This window comes from Molossus molossus, unplaced genomic scaffold, assembly GCF_014108415.1.
Source record: "Molossus molossus isolate mMolMol1 unplaced genomic scaffold, mMolMol1.p scaffold_m16_p_15, whole genome shotgun sequence".
Lineage (NCBI taxonomy): Eukaryota > Metazoa > Chordata > Mammalia > Chiroptera > Molossidae > Molossus > Molossus molossus.
Window position 1 is genome coordinate 55,471,107 of NW_023425350.1, and position 24,851 is coordinate 55,495,957.

The following is a 24,851-nucleotide window of genomic DNA, read 5'->3' on the forward strand; positions in this document are numbered from 1 at the left end:
TGCCCAGCCTCTTGCCACGGACCACACGTCGCATCCCAGCCTCCCAGCCCCGCCCCCAGCCCCGGGCGCGCCCCTCCGGCTTGCCGGCTCGGGTGTCGAAGCCGCCGCGCCCACGGGCCCTGTGCACTGATTGGTTGAACTGAGGCGGCGGGCGGCCCGGGGGCGCACACACCCTCCCCGCGCAGCCAATGGGCATGTGCGCGTCATTGACTGGGCGGCCCAGAGCCGGCAGCCCCTCAATAAGCCACATTGTTGCACGAAACTCCAGCGCAGGAGTCCGGGACCGCCACTAGCAACGCCAAGTCATCAAGCCCAGAATATCTGCGGGCGAGAGCAGCGCGCGTGTGAGCTGGAGAGGTCCGATCACCCCAGTGGAGCCGGGCTGCGATTCTTCCCAAGTTGAGCTTTAGTGATCCCGTGGCTGAAGTTAGCGCCTTGACAGCGGGGCAAACCGAAACGTCGCTGGTTGTGATTTTTTGGGAATCTTCTAGCAGTTGTGACTCCCCAAACCTGTTTCTAGAGACCCGAAACCCTTCAGCCGGGCGGACCATCGCTGTTAGCCGTCTTTTTGGGCCGCTCGGACTCACCGCTCCCGGTCGCGCTGCCAAAACTCTGACCGCGTCCTCCTCCTTCCCCACAAGCGCTCTAGCCTTGGTTTCCCAACTCTGCTCCATCGGGCCGTGGCAGAATGATCGCCTCGCATCTGCTCGCCTACTTCTTCACGGAGCTCAACCATGACCAAGTGCAGAAGGTAAGTAGGCGCGGGCTGGGGTGGCTGGCTCGCTTCTGAGAAAGTTGTGTGGTCCTCGGCCCTCTCTCCCGGGTCCCGGCCGAAACTCTTCTTCACTTTGCGGGAGCACTCTTCCCCTTTCCGGGCGGAGAACGTGGAAGAAGTCTGCGCAGTCGGGAGGCTCCTGGGCATGAGGAGCCACGTCCGCTGGGCACCGGCAGGCTTGGGCGCGCGTGCGAGGCACCGGGGTTCGCGTTCCGCACCGCTCTCCCTCCCTGCTACCCTGCGCGCGCTCGAGCTTTTTTCTTTTCTTTTTTTTCTGGGTGGGCGGGTCACCTGGTTAGTAGTCTTAGACTGATGGGCCCACGTGGGAGGAGCCCCTCTTTCCCAGCCGGAGTTCCGGCGAGAGCACGTGGGGAGAGTCGTGGCTGGGCCGGCAGGCTCCGTTACCGCGTTGGGCTGCCGGGAGACTGCGGCGGTAAAGGACCGCGTTTTGGGGAAGTGTGGTTCCCTTAGGGGTTACACAAGTCCTTGGGAGGTGGGCGGCTGAGAGACTAACTGGGGAGGGAGATGGGAAGGAGTAGGTGGAACTCCGCCCGCCGCGCCCCCTCCCCGGAACTGAGGTGCCCGGAACTGAGGCTTCGCAAGGGGCGTACATTCCCCCCGCAACGCACCAAATCTCCTTCAGAACCGCCCCGCCTTGGGCCCCCAGGGTCCGCCTCCAACTGCGGGGCGTACTTGGGATATTACTTCTGGTACTCCTGTAAGTTACTCGGAGCGGACCAACTTCCCCCGCGCCTGCCCCTCCGGTTTTCCCTGAGATTTTTGTTGTTTGAAAATGAGTTTTTTTCCTGCCCTTGGCCCTGACCTGTCTGCCCACCTAGCTCTCAGCAGCTACCCACCTCCCCCCTAGTCCCAACCCGCGCTCTATCTTCGGCCGGGTCATTTACATAAGAAAGAGCCTCTGGCTGGGCCGGGAGCCTAGCTCTCCGAGCCTCCGGGTATGGGGTGGGGGTGGGGCCTGGCTGGGCCCGAGGCACTCTCACTCTGGGTAGAATTGTTTCTGAAATGCTCAGGATTTCAGGGTTAGCTCCTGACCCTGGGCTTCAGCTAGGATTTGAGAAGAGCGGCTGGGCTGGGACGAGGGTCAGGGGTGTTCAGTGCTGAGAGGCAATAACAGAGCATTTTCTCAATTACATACTTAAAATTTGTGTTTTAGTGGGAACGCATTTTTTGGAAAATGTCTTGACATCATCTTTTGGTGGGGCAACCTGCTCGTAATCCCATTTTGGGGATCCTGAGAGCAAAGGATAGGATGGTGGGAAACAGTCTTGGTGGTGGTGGTTTTTTTTTTTTAAATTTTTTTCTCTTTATTGATTTTAGAGAGAGAGGAAGGAAGAGGGAGAGAGAGATAGAAATATCAATGAGAGAGAACATCTATTGGCTGCTTCCTGCATGCCCCCCACTGGGGATTTGGCCCACAAACTGGGCATGTGCCCTGATGGGGAATCCAACTGGCGACCTCTTGGTGCATGGGTGGATGCTCAATCACTGAGCCACACTGGCCAGGCCATCTTGGTGTTTTTATAGTCGTGGCAGATGAGTGTCCAAATAAAGCATGACATTACCCAGCCTCAGACTGGTGTAGGGAGCAGAGGGTGGCTGTTTGAGTTGAGTTTTACTCTGCCTATCAAGGCTGTTACTCTAACTCATTCCTGGGACGTGGCCCTGCTCTGTACTTTAGTTCAGTTTATTTAAGAACATGTCTGTGAGCCCGCAGGATCTTGGCAACTTCTTTGGGCTTCTCTGCCCAAGGAGTGAATTAACACTTGGAAGGTTGTCATCCCTTGGCAAGTTCCTAAAATACAAAGCTGTAGTATCTTTCATCCAAGTTGAGGGTCTTCTCTGTTGGGCGAATATTGTCCCAGGACATTTTAACTCTTACACATTTACTTTTTTCCAATCCAGAGGGAGGAGGTTAGGGACAGGAACTGTGGATTTGTACCACCCTCCCAGCCTGGAAAGGGGCCATCTCTTTGGAAAGAGAATTAGCCAGGGTATCTGGAAATGAGTTCTAATCTCTGGTTTGTGGTTTTCTTTTTAACTACAGGACCCTGAGCATGTCACATTGCCTTTTTGGACTGTCAATTTCTTTTTGTAAAATGAGGATGACAGCAGTAGCCTTGTCCACTTTATGAAGTTGTGATGATTAAGCACAGCAATGAGAAAAGGTCCTTCTTGTAGGCTTCTCCACCCTTGCAGTTTACTTTCTGCCTGGAAAGTGTCTGAAGGACATTTGCGTGTATTTCCTCTAAATTACCAATAGGGGCAGAGTGAGTCAGGCTTTTAACTCACCAGGTGTCAGACCTGGGACTTTGCCTCCTGACTAAGGTGAGCAGCTTTTTTGATTCCAGCTACAATTACATAGGCGGTAGGAGGAGAGTCAGAGAGAATATTTGCAAGCATCTTTTCACGTTGCCACTAGAAGGAAGAATTAGGAGAGAAGGAAGACAGGATTTTAATTTTAGAGTCTTTTGAAAAGGCTTTGGTTTGGACTTCAGAAAACCCCATCATTTTACATCTTCTGGGTTGTAGTCTGGGGCATGGGAAGCTTAGGTTCACCTGCTCAGAACAAGCCCTATCAGAGTCACTTAACTCTTTTTTAAAATTTTATTTTTATTAAACCTTTTTTTTTTTTTAATTATCACCCGAGGATATTTTTCCATTTATTTTCAGACAGAGTGGGAGGGAGGGTGGAAGGGAGAGAGAGAGAGAGAGAGAGAAACATCGATGTGAGAGATATCGACTGGTTGCCTCCCTCACGACCCTGACCAGAGCTGGGGACCGAATCATAACCGAGCTACATGCCCTTGACCGGAATTGAACCTGAGACTCGTTGGTCCACAAGCCGATGCTCTAACCTCTGAGCTAAAGCAGCTGGGGCAGAGTCACTTACTACTTGATGGACAAGTCCAGTGTTGTATGCCAGTGAAAGGGGAGTAAGAGTTGTTGGTACATTTTTGGTAATTAACCCTTTGAAAATCAAGAGAAACACATACAGCATGTACCATGTACTAGGAACTGTTTTAAGCTCTTTACATATGTTACTTAACATTCACAACAACCCCCTGAAGTAGACACAATGATAGTAAGTCATCACTTAGTGATAGGTTCTATGACCAAGTTAAAAGATGTATTATGTGGTTAAATGAGGTACAGTTTGTTTCATTTGTTCAACTTGTAATCTAATGCTTAGTATCCTAATATTGTCCCTTCCCTACTCAGAAGATAACTGATGATAATAGGAATAATTTATAGCTTTTGCTAACCATTCATTTGTTTTGTATTATCAAACTTCTATCTCAGAGAGCTCCAGGAAGCACTTTTTTCTTTACCCCTGAATTAATTAAAATTCCCTTAGAGGCTCCTCAGACAAAGCCAACATTTTTTTAAAAAACATTTTTACTTTTCAAAGTTCAACGTTTTCAGCACCCTGAGGAGTTTGAGGGCAGTGAGGAGTCCTTTTCCAGGGGGAATCTAAACAACACAAACCACAACAGTTTTCTCAAAAAATCTGGCAGTCAGAGTAAGGAGATCTGATGTACTAAAAGAACTCAAGAACCCCAGAAAACTGGCTTCCTTTGTTCAGATACCTCTGGTTTAAAAGACAACTCTTGATAACGGGTTTCTGATTATCATTGTTGAGTTTTGAAGTCAGCAAGTTTGGTTTGTTTTCCAACACTGTGTGTTGTCTGTCTGTGCCTTTCCAAAGCAGCGGAGGGGGTGGCAAATCAAAACCCAGAGTCATTGGCTGCATCTTAATAGCACACTCCATGGATCACAGGGCATGCTTCCTTGCACTTGAGTGGCTGTTTCTGCTAACTTCTAAAGCAGATCCCTCTACCTTGGCGCGTTGACATTTTGGCATGGATAATCTCATGTGAGGGGCCGTCCCAGCCTATCTTAAAAAGCAAGAATTCCACCCTAACCAAATCTACAGGGGTAAAACCTATTGTTTTGTTTTGTGTTTACTCTTCCTTTAGAGCAGTAGTTTTCAACTATTAGTGATTTGCCCCCACCCTGGTGGACTTTAATAGTGTTTGGAGACATTTTTGGTTGTTACAAGGCAGATGGGTAGCGATGTGTTATTGCATCTAGTAAGTAGAGCCAAGGGATGCACCTAAAGGTCCTACAGTGCACAGGACAACCCCTACACAACAAAGACTTTTCTGGCCCCAAATATGTATAGATTGAGAAACTGCATTAGAAGAACATGTTCCATTCCTCCCCCCTTTCAGTTTTACAGTGGCCATACAGCTAGTTAGTGGCTGCAGCGAGGACCATAGTCCTCAGCTCTCAGTGAACCATGTCATGAGACAGTCATGGTGGGAGTGGTCTTTCACAAAAGATGAATTTAAGGTGAGCTCTGCAGATCCACAGCAGTCAGTGGATGTCCATTACCTCTGGCTGAAGGGTGGGTTACCTGGGTTACTATTTTTCTGTCCTCAACCAGAAGAATGTGAGCACTCCAGAAAGCCAGTGGGAGAGAAGTCTGCTCAGCTGTCCTCAGGAGGGTCTCACCCTGCTGTTGCTGGGGTTTCCATGAAGGCCAGGCATCCGCCAGGTGTTTGAACAAGGCAGGTATGTGTACTGGATGAACGTGAGCTCAGGAGCTTCCATAACGGGGAGCAGAGGAGAGGGGCCATTGACACCCACTGAGGGATAGTCCAGCAGTTGCTGGGAGAGGTTGTGTGGTGAGGTAAAGAACCAGGCTCCCTGGGGTGGACTCCCAGCAACTGCAGAACCAGCGGTGTGCACTTGGGCTGGTTAATTTAACCTCTTTACGTCTGTTTCTTCCTCTTGTAAAATGGAGACTATTTGGATAACACCAAATAGGGTTATTGTAAGGATTAAAGAGAGCGTTAATGTATGTGAAGCTCTCAGAGATGTGCCTGACATGTGATCAATACTTTGTGTGTTCAGTATTAGTACATAGAGAAAGACACACTTACCCTACTGCGCTATCCATCTGGGCAGGAACAAAGGAGACCCTACTTCTTTTTTTCACAAGGGCTCTTGGGGCATACAGGTTCTGGTCCATTTATGCTCTCTGTCTGATGTCAGATTAGAGCGGAGGACAGGGAAGAGTGGAAAGTTCCTAAAGCTGAGGTGTAAGGAAGTATCCTCATTGTCCCTGCAACTTCTAAACCTTTCTCTTCCCTGGGCAGAGGAGCCCTGTCTTTGAGCGCTTCCTCCAGTTGCTTTCCTTCTGGTCCTCCGGGGAGACTCCCCCACTGGGGAGTCTCTGGGATACCTTGGGTCATTGATGCACCTCAGGTTGAAGTGTACTCTTTGGGAAGCCATGAGAGACACAGCTGCACTGAATAATCACAGCATTAGTTCAACCCCTTTCCACTGTAGAAACCTAGTCCCCTCCTCGGAGGGCCGAAGGACAGAGGTGCCCGGGGCAGCGGCTGAGGTCACTTTTGCTGGAGTTGGCCAGTAAGACACTTGCTCATCCTTCCTCACACCAGCACCTGACTCTGGCTTCCCATGGGAGAAACTGCTTGAGCTGCCCTGGGCTGTCATAGGTCTAGACCCTGGAAGGTTTTGGTCCTGCTGGCCTCTGGCGTTTCACTGAAGGGGACAGTCATTCCCACATTCTTTTGGCACATTGGGTGGAGGGTCTCTGGCCATGTTGGGTCTCAGCAGAGAGCTCTTTGGCCCCCATATATAGACACCGGGCTGTCCAGTGTGGTCCCTCCTGACACTGGGGTGTCTGGGGTTCTTGACAAAGGCCAAGAGGACCCTCTGGGTGAAACCCACGCTTTACTCCCTCATCCCTGTACAGCCTTTGTCTATCTAAACCCAAGTGGAATCTTGGCCTTGTTCCCATGGGAGCAGGAGCCTGAGACTCTTATTTCCTCTGGAATGCTGCCTTCTTTTAGTGGTGGCCGTACCTTTTGTCCTTTTATCTGTGGATCTCTAAGCATTTCCTTGACATTCCTTCTTTGGAGGGACTTTGATTAAAACTTATCTTGGAGTTAACCAAGAGAGTGAATCAGGACTGAGGACTTGGGAGCCCGTGGCACCCACCCACCCAGCCAGCCACCAGCCTTCCTGCCTCTCACCCTCAGCTCAGCTTCCTGGAGGTGGTCCCTGTTCTGAACGGCCTTATTCCCAACCTCTTCCTTCTGGCATCTCCATATTGTCTGATAAAGGAATGAAGCCAGATAAGCCATCAGGCAGCTTTAATTAGGGTTAAATGAGGGCATTTGAAGCAGCTACTTATCCTTTTTCTCATTTGAGGGACTTTCCCCTTCTGCTTCCTGTTTCCTCTTCAATTATCCTGTTTCAACCACTGCCGATGAAGCCTCGTAGCCATGTCCTGTCGGTTCCCTTGCCCCTCAGTTTCTCAAGGTCTTAAAACAATGAGCAGTGCATTCCTTACTCAGTGCTGGGCCCTCCCTCAGAGTAACATGCTTTACTCTAACTCAGGCCTTCCTCAAGCAGCCCTCCAGGTGGACACTTGTCATTACCTGTTATTCAGATGAAGACACCAAGGCACAGAAAGGGACAGTACCTTGCTCAAGGGCAAGTCAGAATGCAAGCCCAGGCAGTCGGATTCCAGAGCCCAGGCCCTGATCCCCAGCATGGGGCTCCCCGGGGCAGCTGGAGATGGCCAACTGTGTTTCAGCTTCATGGAGTTATGAGTCAGGTTCCAGTTGAGAAGGAAGACTTTTGGGATTATCTAGTCCAAACCCTTCATTTTACAAATGAGCAAAAGTGCCCCTTAGTGCTGTGCACTGGGACCAGCCCAAGCTTACATAGGATAAGCTCCAGAGAAAGAACCCAGCTGCCTGGTCCCCGTCCCGTTCCTTTTCCACACCTTTGTGCAGCACAAGCTTTTCTCATCATTCAGGTGTGGGCTCCCTAAGAACAGAGGGTGGGTTTGCTTTGTGGCCTGTACCTAGGGTGACCCTACAACTCATTGTCCAAACTCGACCACTTTTGAGAGTGAAAGGGGGCACTATTCATAGTTATGCTGTTACTGCAGTGTAAACTGAGACTGTCCTGGGCAAACAGGACCTAAGGTTGCCCTGCCTACGGTGGGCATAGCCGTGGGGTGGGTGGGGCAGACTGGGAAGGTCCAGGCTGAACATGGTGCAGAAGCACAGACTCGAAGGGATGAGGTCCAGCAGGTGGACAGTGGGCACCAGACGGGAGCAGGGACTGTCTAGGGGAGACAGTCTGACCCTTGGAGGACCTGGGGTACTGGCCACGGCAGACAGGTAGATTGAGAGGAAATTGTGCTGCTGCCAGGATCGTGGGCAGCAAGGATCCAGGCCTGAAGAACAAGGTCAAGCTCAGAGGCCCTGGGCAGTCTGGAATAGCCAGTTCTCTCCCTTCACCCAAGTTACCCTCCTCCTTTCTTTGGCCCCTTGTAACTGTAACAAATATGTCTTGAGCACCTACTATATCTCAGTACTGAGATAGCTGTTTGCATGACGAATATGAAGTTGGGGACATGTAGTGAGTTCCCTTATTCCTCTGGGACCCATGAGCGTGCGTGACACAAGGTGTCAAAAGTGCCTTGGGCCCTGGCCGGTTTGGCTCAGTGGTTAGAGCATTGCCCTGTGGTCCAGAGAGACCTGGGTTTGGTTCCCGCTAAGGACGTGTACCATGGTTGCAGTTTGTCCCCGGCCCTGGTTGGGTCGTGTGGGTGGCAGCCACTCGATGTGTCCCTTTCACGTCGATGTTTCTCTCTCTCTTCCTCTTTCTCCCTCCCACTCTATCTGAACAACAACAACAACAAAAAAAACAAAAAAAAAGTGCCTTGGCATTGTGGCTGGGCAATTTGGGGAAGACAAGTGGGAGTTTGTTAGGTCAGAGAAGGAGAACATTTTAGGCACAGGGTCAGCGTATACATGTTTCTAACCTTTGCAAGACAAACACTCAGAATTGTATTGATGTATGCGCTTTCAGTGATTATAAATATGTGTTTTATTACAGTGAAAGAAACTGCCTACTCTCTGCCCTTACCTCCAGTTTGTGATTCTTTGTTGACATGTTTGCCTCCCATTAACAGACTGAGCCCCTTGCAGGCAAAGACTGGGGTCCCCTTGATGCCGGTATCAGTGCCTGTCCCTGGCCCATTCAGTTTAGTTTTCAGTCAATATGTGTGGGTAAGTGAACTGTGCCAGTGTCATGCACATCTGGGACCTCTTCCTCTGCACTGTTGCCCCACACTTGGAACAAAATGTTTGAGAACAGGAGGGTCCCTTGATGAGTGTCCCAGGTGCCCATCTCCTGGACCCTTGACAGGTGCTGCTGCCTAAGGTCTATCTGGCTGTAATTTGATGCAGCTGAGAGCAAGAACTGGAAGAACAGGAAACCCTGTGACTCAGAAGGGTGCAAGAGGATCCTGGAGGAGTGCCTGTCAGCTCCTTACTTACCCTGCCACCCCAGGCTTGTTCGTACTCAGTGCTCCAGAGCTGGGATCTCCCCGAGGTGGCATGGCGGGCCCTAGTCCCCAGACAGGGTCATCTTGTCCCACCTGAAGAGTGTTGTGCAGACTGTTGCTTTTGGCTAGCTGCATTTCAGAGGAGCCTTAAAGAACCCAGGATCTGCTGTGTCTTTTCCTCCCCCACTTGTATGTTTGCTGTTCTTTGCATAGCCTTGCTCCTTGGTCCTTTGAGGAGACTGTGAAAGTGTTATTATTACTATTATTTTATTCTTTTCTTTCTTAACCTTTTTTTGTAGAGGGGGGGAGAGAGAGAGAGAGAGAGAGAGAGAGAGAGAGAGAGAGAGAGGGGAATATTGATGTGAGAGAGAAGTATCCATCAGTTGTCTCCCACATGCACCCTAACTGGGGACTGAACCCACAGCCTAGTCATGTTCCCTGACCCAGAATTAAACTGGTTACCTTTTGGTGCAGAGGACAACATCCAACCAACTGAGCCATACTGGCCAGGGCGGCATTATTATTAATGAGGTCACTTACAGTAGTTACCTAGCTCTCCTGGGATGGGCATACCTGGCCACCGGATGTGTGGGTTTTGCCAGGGACTTGGCCTGTGGTTTGGGGAAGCTTCTCCACACCTTGGCTTTCTTATCAAAGATTTGTGGTAAAATACTGGCAAAGGAATAACACACACAGACAGAATGAAACACTTTCAAAACTAAGTTGCAAACAGGTGTGAACGCATAGTCACTGGAAAGCTATGTGTGGCTGTGTTTAGATTATGGCACTCCCCTCTGGTATGGCTTCTTTTGAACTCTGATCTCCTTTGGCCCTCTGACCATGCATAGTGGGTAGACTAGGGCCTAGTAAGTGCCTTGCCCTTGTTTCTTTCTACGTTTTTAAATTGAAGTATAATATGCACGGGAAACTGAATACAGCAGGTAACCACCACCCAGATCCAGCGCCAACACCAGCACTAACCATCACTTAGAGTAATAACTATGCTGACTTGTACCAGCATAGGTCTATTTCTGTCCTTAATATAAATGGACTTAAATACGGTGTGTCTCCTGTGTATGTTGTTACATGGTGGTGGTAGGTGATGCATTCTTATCGCTGGGTAGAATCCCTGCCCCTGCACCTCCAATCCTGTCTGGACTTGTTGAATTAAAGCAGATGAGACGCCCTGGCCGGTTTGGCTCAGCGGTTAGAGCGTCGGCCTGTGGTCCGGAGAGATCCGGTCGGTTCCCGCTAAGGGCATGTACCTCCGTTGCAGTTTGTCCCCGGCCCTGGTTGGTCATGCGGGTGGCAGCCACTCGATGTGTCCCTTTCACATCGATGTTTCTCTCTCTCCCTCCCACTCTGTCTGAACAAAAAGTGAAAAAATGTCCTCAGGTGAGGATAAAAAAAAAAAAAGCAGATAAGACTAGTCAAGAGAGTATGGTGCTTCCTAAAATTCTTTCAAAGAGGCTAGGTTGGAATCTTGGAGATTCCTTGGCTATATATATTATCTGATGTATCTTTAGGATAAGAACACGAGTACCAGGAAAGCTCAAATTCAATCAGTTGGTCTGCTTGAGGTCTAGAAGAAGCTAAAGGTAGGAATTACCTAGTGATCAGTGGCACTTCCTGGAGAGAAGGCTCTAGTTATGAAATCAGAGGTACCCAAAGTCCAGGGTGCCTCTGTCCTTGGCCCTGATGCTTATATACTTGAGCAATTGCTTTCTTCAAAAAAAAATTGTTTTTCTTTATTTCATTAGAGAGAAGAAGGGAAAGGGAGAGAGAGATAGAAACATCAGTGAGGAAAAACATTGATTGGCTGCCTTCTCATGTCTCCCACTGGGGATCTGGCCCACAACCTGGGCATGTGCCTTGACCGGGAATCGAACTGGCGACCTCTTGGTGTTTGGATTGATGCTCAATCACTGAGCCACACCGGCCGGGCTGTAATTGCTTTCTTGTCTGATTTGGTCACTTGGGTTCATCCTTCTACCAGGAGGGTGTCCTGTAGAAATGAGCATTTGCTCGATCATGTACTGTCTGCTTACTAAAAGGATTAGGTGATATGGTTCAGTTTCCAGTAAAAAAATTCCTAGAACAAGAGTCATGGAACAGGCAGGGATGATTACTAAAAAAGCTTAGAACTGAGGGTATAGTTCATTGGAGCTGAGTCCAGAGCTCTGAGCTTCCTGCCAGTCAAGGCAAAAGGGACAGCTCTCCTTGAATCAGTCACTTTTATTTTATTGGTCCGTAGCAGGAAGAACAGCAGGTCTGGGCAGCCAGACTTTCTCCTGACATTAACTCTACAGAGAATTGACTGGTCAGTGAACAACAAAGCAACTTGACTCAGTGGGGTGATCTTTATGATCCTTCCCGAGATCCCTTGATTAAAAGCAATAGGATTAAATCATACTGATTATAAACCTATTGCATTTAGGAGGTAATGTTATGTATTGATGGTGAGTAGCTTTCTTGGTCCTAGAATTCATAGTCTTTTTCCAGGATCTTGGGCTTGCCCACACCTTCTGAACCTTTTCATATGATCTCCCTACTACCTCCAGGTCAACATATATCCACTGACTTGTATACATGTATCTTCTTAACCCGGAAGCAAGTTCCCCTGAATGCTGGTCTCTCAGGCTGCTTATTTGCACTTGTGACACTTTCCATGGGTGCCTGGCATTGTGTTTACTTTTCTTATCTGCCGAAACTCATCCTTCCATTCTATTTGAGACATTTATTGGATCTATAATATGAGCTGAGTTCTGTTCTATCTTGTAAGGTCCTAGAGAACAGGAATCTTGATTTCTTTACTTTTTTTTTTTTAATCCTCACCCAAGGATATTTTTCCATTTATCTCCAGATAGAGTGGGAGGATGAGAGAGGGAGAGAGAGAGAAATATCGATGCTAGAGGGACACATCGACTGGTTATCCCCCGCATGAACCCGACCAGGGCCAGGGACGAACAGCAACCGAGGTATGTGCCCTTGACCGGAATCGAACCTGCAACTCATTGGTCTATGGGCTGATGCTCTACCACTGAACCAAACCGGCCAGGGCTCATTTTATTTTCTATTTTGTGTGTGTGTGTGTGTATGTTGTTGTCCTACCATCACCACTTTCCATCTCTGGAATTGATTTCTTTTTAAATTATTTTCCTGTACACCATTGTGCTTTGCATAAACTGGTTTTCATAAAGGCCATAAAATGGGAGAAGCTGGAGTCCCAGCAGTGGTTAGAGTCAGGGTTAAATAGAATGAATCTTAAACATTTAGATGTTGAAATTTAAGATTTCTTCTACACTTCCCTTGGAAACTGACTATTAAGGTAGGATTTGCAGTACTTTACATAACAAACCGTCAATGTTGGAATAGTGTTCTCTTCTACATATAAATAGGTTGATCAGGACCATTTTCCCACTGGGACTCTGGAACCAGGCAGTAGCCACAAGCCATTCAATTGAAATCGGCCTCAGGGTGACATGGGCCCTTCTGGACCTGCTGTCAGATTGTCATTTATTGTTTTTGACACTAGAATAAGCCATCTGGGAGGAGCCGGATTCTAGTCTCAAGGGTGTGGCCCTGGTCAAGCTCTCTTCCTGGTCTCAGTTTCTCTGAGGTCCTTTTCCAGGTCTCACCCCCAGGCCATTCCTTCCCGGGCTTCCCCATACCTGGGTGGGGCTCTGTCTGTCCCTCCAGGCTTCTGTACACTTTGATGCGGAGCCTCTACCAGGGTGCCTTTCGGCTCCCTTCATTCCTTGCATTGCTGCTGTGACATGATTTCCTCTCCTTTGAGTGTTAGTCTGGAGGAAAAGGTGGGCCCTTTAGGAGAGGGGCTTCCCATTTGGGATGTTATCCTATTTCATAAAGAGTATGGGGTTGATTTCCCTTTAGAGCTCTTCCTGCCTCTACCCATAATTTTGTAGAGGAAGTGGGCATGTTGGAGTGGTATTTTATGGTCACAAAGAAACTGACCAAAATTGCCCCACGAGGAAATCTAATCTCCGGATTGCTAAGTAGATGTCCTCTGAAACTGCCGTCTCTTCTCTTGAATACACACCCGTGTCCTCGCAGGCAGGTGCCTTCCCATACCCCAGCAGGCTTTGCTTCTGGCTTACCTGTTTCCCCAGCTTGGAATGACCCTTCCTGTCCCTTCCCCCTAATAGAGATTTAAAGAGAAGTGGCCCAGTGTGACAGGCCACACACCCACTGCTGAAAGAAAAGGGACAATTGGGGGAATAGCCTTTGTTTTGTTAACCCTGAATGGGACTAAGTAGAGTCAAGAAATGTTCTTGATCCTCCAAGGGTGCCACTTGGCAGGTGAGACTCTAGGAGAAAAAGAGAAGGGGATGCAAATAAAAGAGGGGTTACAGCGTTTTACATTCAGCACCCCACCTATGCCAGGGATGCTGTGTAGGGCTATGCATCCAGTTTATAGGGAGGAAACGGGCTCAGACAGAGAGTGGCTCATCCACCTGCACACATGCTAGAGCCAGGATTCGAACACTGGTTTCCCTGGTGCCACAGCCTGTACTTCACCACCAGCAGCTACAACATGAAGGCTGGCCCGAATGATTCTGCTTGATAACGTCCAACAAGTATGAGGCTTGTCTTTCCATTCCCAACCCCCAGGATCAACCATTTCACACTTAGCCCAGTATCTTAACTACTGACTTTCAAAGACCCCAGGCAGAAAAGTGCTAAGAATGACCTTAAGCACTGTTGCTCAGAACAGCCCACCACGATCACATTGTTGGCTTGGTGGATATGGGCCCAAGGAGAGGGGAAGATGTTGGAGCACCCAGCCCTGAAGATGTCAACTTAGCTAGTCTGGAATGGATCTTTGGAATTCTTTTATTTTATTTATTTATTTATTGAAAGTATTACAGATGTCCCTCATTTTTCCCATTGATTCCCTCCTTCCCACTCCCACCCCCCTCCTGCCTTTCCCAACTTAGTGTCCGTGTCGATTGGTTGTGCATATATGTGTATAAGTTCTTTGGTTTATCTCTTCCCTGCCCTCCTATGTCTTGAAACATTCCTCTTGTGGCTGTGATGTGCAGCCACGTTGGGAACGCTGATCCCAAGTGGCAGAGTGGAGGCTAGACAGAAGTAACCAGAACATAGATTTATCTTAGACTGAAGAAATGCTTTCTAACATCTAGAGCTGACCAACAATAGAAACTAACCAACCTAGAGAAGTAGTGAGCCTGTCATGCTTGGAAGCATTCAAACCTAGGCCCGGTAACTTATTAAGGTGAGAGAGACAAACCAGACAAACCCAAAGGCTGTCTGTGTTCAGTGGAATTCAGCTAGATTCCCCAAGGGCCTTTCCTTTCTAAGAGTGGGTATTTTTTTTAGCCGCAGTCCTACTGTCCTGTGTGCATTCGTTATCTCCTATGACTTTCTCCCATGACTTTGGGCTTGGTGTTCCTTCCCTCTGGCTGCACTGTGGGTGAAAGCTGGCAGGATTCTGCAAAGTGCATTCACTTCCTTCCCATTCCAGGAAAACTTTCTTTGTATGGAGGCTGCTTCTAGTTTCTGACTTCTGTCTCCCTTGGCCACCCTTCACTCAGCACAGGAGTGCCGGCCAAGGCTGGGAGAGCCCCAGTGGTGTGTTTAGGAAGCTGCGACGTTAGGTGATTAACCATCCTTTCCTGAGTGGCCCTGATAAACTCAGGTGGATACACCATCATGCTGTGCAAGAGAGGAAGTTTAGGCCAAGGTGCCATGGTTGCATTTTTCACATTTGTCCCTCATCCTTTCTCTTAGTTTCATGTGACAGAGAGGAAATTGAGGCCCTGGGGTCATCCAAGAAACCACAGGGCAGGGAGTGTCTGCCGGCACTAAGAGGGCCTGCAGGACAGGTGAGGATGCTCGTCCCAAGGGCCTGGCTTTAGAGTCAGACACATCTCACTCTAGCTCTGCCCCTCACCACCAAGTGACCTATTATGAAAGGACAGTGGAAGTCAAGTCAGCAAAGCCATAGGTTGGTGTCTTGCAGGTAAGAAATGCTTGATGAACTTGAGCTGCTGTAACTATCATCATCATCATCTGTCACTCACCACTGCAAAGTGATTATAATCTATTGGTAAAGGGCATCATGTCTGAGTAGAAGTTGACCGTTTAACTTGTTAGAGTCTTTGAGGGTTAACGATGAGAAGTATCAACTGGATTTCCAACAAACCTTGTCACAGCTTCAACATCCAAGTTAAAGTAAGAATGGCCACTGTAGAATTGTGGCCACTCCACCTTGCTCTCTTGTGTATGGTACAACCTCGTAAGAAGGTGGTTCAGGCTCTGCTCCTGCGTGCAGGAATTCCCCTGCTTTCTTTGCAAGACTCGGGCCATCTATGGAGTGGGGAGTGGGTGGCAGCGAGGATCTAGCCCTCTCCTCTGTTTGGGAAAATAGTTATGTGGGAGATTCAACTTTGTCATATGTCAAACTCTTGATAAGGACCAGAGTCATATTTGCTGCCCCTGCTTCTCTCTGACTTGCCAGGCCAGCCCCATGGCCATGCCCACCGCAGTGTGCCCTTTGTGTCTGCATCAAGGGGCTGATGGGAAGAGAAGGGGCCTATTCGTGGGTGTGGCAAACCTGAATGTCCCGCAGTGCCATTTGGCCTGTATAGACCTGCTGTTGTCCGATGGAAGAGGGGCATTCATGTAGCGAAGCAGAAAGCAACACAGATGAGCCAGGCTGCCCGGTCTAATCCTGGCCTGGCCCTTTGTATTTGTGTGATTTGGGGCATATTTCCTGCCCCTCTTGGTAGAAGGTGGTTATAACACTACTTGGCTCAGAGGGCTGCTGTGAGAATTAAATGACAAAATGGGTGCAGAACCTTGAGAACAGGGTCAGTGCCATGTAAGGGTTTGTTGTTATTACCATTGTACACTAGGGCATCCTGGGCTACTCCGGGGTGTGGTCTGGCCTTGGCCTCTGGTCTGGGGGTCCTGGGTTTGTACATTCACACCAAGATGCCTGAGCCATGAGGCATTGTGCTTGGACCAGCCCGAGTGTCATCCGGTCTGGAACAGGCAGCCTCTGCAGTGACTAAAGTTGTCCTGGGCTCGGGGTCACCAGAGATATGTCTCCCCCTGCACCAACAGAGAGGGGACTTGTCTGAAGCTATTCCCTTTGACCTCCTGGGGAGCCTCAGACGACATTGTTGGGGAGGCCAGGCCTCCTCAGGAGCACCCTGGCTCCCCAGGGTTGAAGGAAACCCACATCAGTTGAAGGTGACCCAGCTCAGGCTGGGGCTGGTGCCCCATGGCCTGGGGGGCTGAGGCAGACAGTGGGCTCAAGGCAAGTAAGGTGCCAGGAGCCTGGAATCAGAAAACAGAATGGACGGTTGGATTCCTCCTGATTTAGAGTTGGTGGACTTAGTCTGGGGCAGCTCTTGAATAAATGCTGACAACAGGGAGGTCTGGGAAATCCTCATTTTGGCAAACTGGAAACCCAGCATGACAAGCCTGGCCCCTGTGCTGAGCGGGGAGGGAGAGTGGCCAGGGCCTCCTCACCCTTCCCCGCCCTGTGGAGCATGGTGTCTGCTGATTCTGTTTAAGGAGCCCTGTGGCCGGCGTGGAGAGGGGCGGGCCGATTCTCTAGACTCCTTTGCCTTGCTTACAGCTGCTCTCAGCATTTCACTCCAGACTCTGATCTTTCACCTTTGGGGATTTCACAAGAATGATAAACGATGAGTACTGATCAGGATATTTGAAATGATCTCAGGAGGGCCAATCTCATTGTTTTACAAGGGCAGAAACAGGTCCAAAGAGAAGGACATGCCCCACACCCACAGGAAGTTAGGATTCAGCCGGGAAGAGAGTGGATATGAGTAAGGAGACACAAAGGAAGACACTGGATCATCCTTTTCTTAAAGGATTAAACACCTCTTCCTGTTTCTTTGGAAATCCTAGGCTGTAAGTTTGGTTAAAAGGAAATCCAAAAAGACCTGACTCAAAATGCTGGAAAACATAATAGGCTATAATATTAATGAGGACTTTTGTCTAGGGAAGCTAATAAAAATGTATGCTCGTTTGTCAGAGTTGAGTAAGGGCAAGGCACAGGCGGGCACTGACTTGTGTTACCCTCAGGAATAGGGGGTGGTCAGCACCTATTCCAGCTTTGCCTTTGGGCATCCTGGAGTTTTGGAGCTGGGAGGAGCAGGGTCCCTTCTGGTCCCTCATTTCGTGGGCAGGGCTGGGAGGACCACAATCCTCACACCTTGAGGGCATAGTAGGGGCCGCCCAGGGTTCCTGAATCTCTCTAGCCCCACCCTCCATGGCAGCAGCTGCCTGTCATGGACTCTGCTGCTGAGAACAGGAATATTGTGGAAACTTGTGTGCCTTCTTGGATGGATTTCTACCTGATTCCTTCCTAGTAGGAGAAAACTAGGAATATTTGTGGCCAAGGCAGATAGGTATTTCCAAGAAGGACTCCCAGTGCCTCTTCTTCTCCTGGTAGTAAATCTGGGAAGAGCTCATGTAAATTTATGTTGGAAACAGGATCGATGGAATCACTATGGAAAGTGCCTCCATCCTGAGGCGAGGAGAGGAGAGGCTGTGTCACTGTGTGTGGAGTCTCTGTTATGCATCAGGCACAGTGCCAGGTTCCAGGGATGCAGGGAGCTAATACCATGGCTCTTCTTGCCCTTGGTGCTTTTTAAAAAAAAACATTTTTTTTCTTTATTGACTTTAGAGAGAGAGGATGGGAGAGAGAGATAGAGACATCGATGAGAGAGAACATGGATTGGCCACCTCCTGCATGCCCCCCACTGGGGATTTGGCCCACAACCTAGCCATGTGCCCTGACCAGGAATCGAACCAGCGACCTCTTGGTGCATGGGTTGATGCTCAACCACTGAACCACACTGGTCGGGCCTTTGGTGCTTATATTTAGACACTAATAAATATATATTTACAAATTATGGATGGTTTTGAAGAGAAAAGTCTCAGTTCTTAGACTGATGGGAGGCCTATTTTATTGGGAGAAGGCCTCTGGGGAGAGAGGCTTGAGGGATTGGTAAGAGGTTGGACGGCAGATGACGAGTGGACTAAGGAGCTGTGGGGCCCTTGTGAACAGGCTCCAGGGCAGGAAGGGTGAGTTGAGTGAGTGGGGACTGAACCAAGGATAAAGACGGATCAAGTCTGCATGGGAGGCATGCAATGAGAGTAGGAGGTGGGGAAAGGCCAGACTGTATAGGGCCTTGGAAGGATTTCCAGAGGGTTTAGTTCTAATGGAAAGCCACTGAAAGATTTTAAGCAGAGAAGTAATAGCAGAGTCTGGCTGGGGGTGGAAAATGGATGGAAGGGGTAAAAGTAGAATTGGGGATTGTGTAAGTCCAGGCAAGAGGTGATGTGATGGCTGCTTGGCCTAGGTTGAGGGGTGGTGGGGTTGGCATGACTGACCTCATGAGGTGTGGGTGGGGTGGGAGAGCGGAGAAGAGATGAGGGTCAGTAATCAACTCCGGTTAAAGGGATGTCTTAGACATTAAAACTCAACCTTTCTGAGAAGAACTTTTCCCTAACAGGCCCTTTCCTCTACTTTTTACCATTCTCCAGAAATAAAATGAAAACGATTTTTCCAATTGTAATTTAGTTTCTTTTAAAAGACACAATCCTGTCAAATAGATTCCGGTTAAATGGTCTTACCTTCTGTGTATGACAGGTTTTATTCTTCTGCAGGGCTGAGGGTTGTTCTGTGACATAGATGCATACCAGAATTTATTTAACTCACAGGTCTCTACTCCCGTTTCCCCCTCCTGCAGGTTGACCAGTATCTCTATCACATGCGGCTCTCTGACGAGACCCTTCTGGAGGTCTCTAAGCGGTTTCGCAAGGAGATGGAGAAAGGGCTTGGAGCGACCACCCACCCCACTGCTTCAGTGAAAATGCTGCCCACCTTTGTGAGGTCTACTCCAGATGGGACAGGTACTGCACAGTGGCGCAGGGAGGTGGAGGGGTTGGCTCTGGCTGCTCCATTGCTGGTGGGAATTTTGGATGGCTTTGCTCAGGGACCTAAAGAACTGTGTATCAGTGAAGGTTCTTTGGTTTGAAGCCTCAGAAATCAACCCTGGATACTTTCAGCATACAGGGAATTGAACGAAGTTTGTGGGACAGGAAGACTGGGAAAGCAGGCAGCCCTGGGAGTTAAGGTAGGAACATGTCCTTGTCAGCTGGACCAGGGCCTTGCTGTCAGGTGTTTGCTTCCTATTCGTGTGCCGAGAAAGGCTGCTTGGCCTTTCTCAGTTTGGGATTTTACGATCCTGCTGAGATTGTACTCAGTGATGGTGATGAACGACAAACGTGCCTAAGATGGTCATGGCCATGGGCCACGGCAGTCTCTGGCCCACCTAACTGGCACGTTCCACAGTCTTGCTGGAGAAACAGTGTGGTTCAGATTGTCCTAGATTGTTCTTGAACTCTATGAAAAAGAGTGTTACAAGTCTGAATTTGAGATAATGTGAAGAGCCACAGTACACAGCAAGGTATTCAAGGCTCTGAAGTTGTGCAGTAGGAATCTGTCAAGCTTTGTCTAATCCCCGTATTTGGATACAGAATTCCTATTTCATGGTGCACCACCCAGCATGTGATTGACTCAAATTGGAGAAAAGGGCCATGATGGATTAAAGGTGGAAGGTGGGTTGGGGCTGGATCACAGAAAGCCTTGCATGCCTACCTAAAACATGGAGTCTTTCTTCTTGAAAGGTGTTCAGGGTGTGAGGGGAGCTGTCTGGGTGTAACAGGTATCATCAGCAGTATGTGCAGAGTGGAGGGGGTGATGGCGGCTGGGACAGCACAGGGCAGTGGTGCGGGTAGGATATGGGGGGCAGGGCTGAAAGAGGACTGAGCCGTGATGCCAGCTGCTGGGGGTGGCAACATCCTCAGAGAAGGGAACAGAGCTAAGCTCTGTCACACGGAACCCTCCATGTTAGAGATGAGGTATCTGTGGGGCCATGAGGGGTGAGGGGTGTGGGCAGCTACCCAATTCCAGAGGGTGGGAGGAGCCCAAGGGGCATATGCCAGGGCTGTGGAAGAACCAGGAAGTCCAGGAACTTGGGAGGAGGAGAAAGCACCAAGCAGCTGGTCACTGGTGAGGCGTCTACAGAGAAGTCCTGGGGTTGGGGGCTGGGACTGGGGCAGGTCATGGGACAGGGCTTGTTCACAGGCCACATGCCTTCAGCATTTCCATCACACTTGTGTCCTTGAGGCTTACTTGCCTGAGAGCCTCTGGGGACCTAGTTTGTCTAACAAGACTTTGTACCTTTCTGTGTTTCCTAAAATAAGTCTGTGTTTGCCGAAGCCTTGGGACCCAGCCTGGACCCAAAGAGTGACCTTGCTCGGGATTGTTCTCTGAGTGTGTGTGTCTCAGCCCTTTAAAGAGCTGAGAGCCTCTCCCAGTTCCTGAGTATCCCTCGTAGGCCCTCAACGTAGGCCCTCAACATCGGCACGTTTATTGTACCTGCCACTCCCTCTGACTGGTGGCCACACCTGTTCCTATTGTTTCTATTTGACATTCTGATAAATGTACCTTCTCCTTAAGGCCAGGGACCTTGTCTTTATTTCAGGCACTAGCACTAAGCCAGCACCCTGAATAGTTGCTAAATGTATATTAGGAGTTCGGGCTTTCCTGAGCTCCTACGTGCACTAACTCATGTACTTTCCACAAAATCCTACAAGGAAGTAGTCACCAATTTTATCTCTATTTTTTAGATGAGGAATTTGAAGCTTGGATGGTCATAACTTGCCTAAGGCCACAGAGCTATTGAGAGGCTCAGTCAGGGTTCAAACTCATCTCTGCCAAAGGTCAGGCATCAAGACTGCACCGACCCCTCATGTGTGTGAGCATCAGCAGGGCACACAGCACATGCTCAGCTCAGATTTTAAAAAAAAATTATTTTCTTCATTGATTTTAGAGAGAGGGGAAGGGAGAGAGAGAGATGGAAACATCGATGAGAGAGAACATCTATTGGCCACCTCCTGCATGCCCCCAACTGGGGGTTTGGCCCACAACCTGGGCATGTGCCCTAACTGGAAATCAAACCCGTGAATTCTTGGTGCATGGGTCGATGCTCAACCACTGAGCCACACTGGCCAGGCTCTGCTGAGAGTTTTTGAAATCAGGTAGGGTGTGGATGTCTGGCCTGTAGTGTAGGCAGGTGAATAAGTTTGCTGGAGAGAACTAGGTGTGGGACAGGCTGTTTTTCTTCTCATTGCTTTCCAGAGATCTGAGGCACAGAGACCTCCCTCTGTCTCTGGAAGTTTGCATTGGTTGCTGTGCTGTGTGGCTATTAGTCTCCTTCCCTGATCAAAGGGCAGAGTCCTGGGAGCCCGTCTGTGTCCCACCTCGGGCCCAGTGTGCATGGAGCAGCAAGTATGCTTCTGGCCTCTGTGAATGTGAGGTGCCTGGACTGAAGTCGGGAGCCAGAGGCTGACCCCTGCAGCCTTCTGGGGCAGAAGGGTCTGGGGCAGGACTTTCTGCCTGGTCTCTTTTAGAGGCAGAAACAGTAGGACTTTACATGACTTTCATGAAACCCAGAAAGCCTCTTTGTAATTTCAAATTCTACATTGTAAATGGAGATGGTGTGTAAAAGGAATACTGTGCATTGATTTTTTTATTTGCTTAAGCAGAAAAGTACCCCCTTAAAGAACTGGAGACTAGACAGTAGGAAACCTGGCCCCCAGCCCTGTGGTTTTTCACTTCCTGGAGGGTCCATGGCCTAGCTCCTTACCCCAGCTTTCTGGGACTCAGAAAGGCTGAATGTCTAGGGACACTCAGCCTTTTCTCCTTAGTAAAATGAGAGGTGGAACAACAGACCCGATCTATTCTGCACGTGTACTAGAAGTAATGTGTGTATTTATGCATGAAATTCCTTGAAATACTGTAAAGAGGGAAAAACCCGAATGTCTATCAGTTGGGCACTGGTCAATTAATGCAGAAAACAGCCCTCTGCAACCCTCTAAAGCATGAGATAGATTTATTTGTATTTCTGTTCTGTAAAGTCATGTATTATATGTGTGCGTGTGCGCAGGTGTATGGAGTCTCAAGCCCATATATTGAACTATTGATACTGGTTATCCTGGGATGTGAGGTTGGCAATAACCAGTTAAGTTGAAAATGTGTGTATATGACAACTCAATAATTCCCACTATACCTTGAACAAACTCCCATATGAACTCCGGGAGGCATGTCCAAGAATGCTCATAGCAGTGATGCCTATAATGACAGCATTTGGGACCAGTTTACAGAAGATCCATGTGATGGAGTACTATACAGCATGGTAAATAAATGAGCATATATAAAAATGGATACATCTGAAAAACAATGAGTGAAACATTGTAAAAGGACATGGACCTTATAGTAGTTGAATGTCAATTAAAAAAAAAAAATCCCTCAGAGCAACGCTATCCATTGCTTATGGACATATACACATCATAAGATTATTTAAACTGGGAAATGTACACTATATAACGACGGGGGTTGCTTCTGGAGAGAGAAGTGGAACTGCAGAGGGGAACATGAGAGAATGTAATAGAAAGTAGTCAACATCAAGGCTTTCAGTCTTGTTTTGTTAGTTGGGGCTGTGAGTTCTGAAATGACAGCAAGGACTAGGGACACTTCAATAGATAAAGCCTTTCAAAAATGAAAATTTTGAAGAGCTCTTAAAGATCAAATAAAATAGATGTGCCTCTGGGGCCACAGCTGGGGCCAGAGGGGATTTTCCCTGTGTCCTCCATTAACAAAACATCTTCACTCATGTCTGTTTTATATATTGGGGTAATGTATTTAAAAAATGAAAATTCTCTGTCATTAGTTCCCCGCTAAAGTGTTGAGAGGAGCAGAGTGTGTGGAACTGTTGCCTTTCCCCTGGATGTGGTCACACGGCCCGTGGGGCCTTGCTGGTACATTTATCTGCTTCCTGGCCCAGGCCACAGTCTGGGCTCTGTTGCTGTTATTGATTCTGTCCCAGAGAAGGTTAGAGGCCTTTGCTCAAGTGGTGTGTGCTCCACACTGGCCGTACTCAGAATCTTTCTCAGCCCATTCCTTTCAGGTATTACTTTTTTTTTTTTTTAACTAAATTTTATTTATTTTTATTTATTTACTTTTTTTATCCTTACCCGAGGACATTTTTCCATTTCTTATTCAGATAGAGCGGGAAGGAGAGAGAGGAAGAGAGAGAGAGAAACATCGACATGAAAGGGACACATCGAGTGGCGGCCGCCCACACGACCCAACCAGGGCCGGGGACAAACTGCAGCCAAGGTACATGCCCTTAGCGGGAACCAAACCTGGGTCTCTGTGGACCGCAGGCTGACACTCTAACCGCTGAGCCAAACCGGCCAGGGCCAGGTATTACTTTTTAAATCTGGGACATTAAACCTTAGATCTAAAACTCTGATCTAGAGGGAACTGATCTTTAAATCTAACTTTTCTGTACTACACACAGCAAGAAACACATAGGTATAAATATTGATATACAATTGATACAACTTTCAGGGACCAGTGTTTATTCTTCAATGGGATGCAATCAAACCTATTACCTTCTGTTCTTTAAAAAGTTGCTGATGCCCTGGCCGGTTTGGCTCAGCGGTTGGAGCATCTGCCTGCGGTCCAGAGAGACCCGGGTTCGGTTCCCGCTAAGGGCATGTACCTTGGTTGCAGTTTGTCCCTGGCCCTGGTTGGTCATGTGGGTGGCGGCCACTCAATGTGTCCCTTTCACATCGATGTTTCTCTCTCTCTCTCTCTCTCTCCCTCCCACTCTATCTGAACAAAAAATGGAAAAAAAAAATGTCCTCGGGTGAGGATAAAAAAAAAAAAAATTAAAAAGTTGCTGATTACGACCCACTATGTCTTTTCAGCTCGTAGGGTAAAGTCACTGCTTTCAGTGCTCCTCACCAGTCTTGTCCTGGATGGGCATCGACAGAGTCGGCTCCTTCTTGCCAAGGATGAGAGGTGGTTTCAGCGGCGTGTGGTGAGGGCTGCAGATCAGAATTCTAGGTTTAAATGGGGTTGAATTCAGGCTGTGCTTTAGAACATTTCATTTATGCTCCGATTCTTCATTTTCTTATTTGTGAAAAAGGAAACATCAGAAGATTGGCTAAACCGAGAATTAATGGAGAATCAGATGTGTGGCCTTATATAAACAGTCCTGTGTAGCCACAACCCACCACAGCAAGAGGCACATCAGCACCAATTTTATGGAGAGAGGATCAGTGAGCCTCTTGAGGTCCTTTTGGAGGGAGCAGGTCGGAGGGTTCATCTCCATCACCAGAGGCCCTGCATTTTGGAGTGAGAGCCAGGTCCTGGTAGAAAATGTGGGAGAGACATCAGGACGTTTCAGGCCATTCATTTATATGACGGAGCCCTGTATTACACTGAAGAACAATGAATCCTAAGTTATTGTTTGAGGTCTTGGTGAGAAGGAGGGAAATGCCAGCAGCCAATGAGCCCTGTGAGGGCTGATTCTAAAAAATACCTGCACTTCATAGATGGGTGGACCACTCAGGGAGAATAAACAGAGTTGGTGCAGATAAAAATGAAATATACATAAATGATCCAAGAGTATCTTACTTAGGTGACTGAATTTGGTGTCAGCCAGGGTATGTATATTAACAATGCCCTATGTTTTTTAACCAGTTCAAATAAGTTGAAGA

At 48.5% G+C, this 24,851-nt stretch overlaps 1 protein-coding gene across 1 annotated transcript in view; it reads left to right on the forward strand.

The window, feature by feature from the left end:
• Positions 1-238: 238 nt before the first annotated feature.
• HK2 (hexokinase 2) overlaps positions 239-24,851 on the forward strand; it is a 58,701-nt gene continuing 34,088 nt past the window's right edge. The window contains exons 1-2 of the mRNA XM_036262506.1: positions 239-751; positions 18,965-19,127. Coding sequence (XP_036118399.1) covers positions 689-751; positions 18,965-19,127 — 226 coding nt within the window. The 5' untranslated portion in view covers positions 239-688. The remainder of the gene's footprint in view (positions 752-18,964; positions 19,128-24,851) is intronic.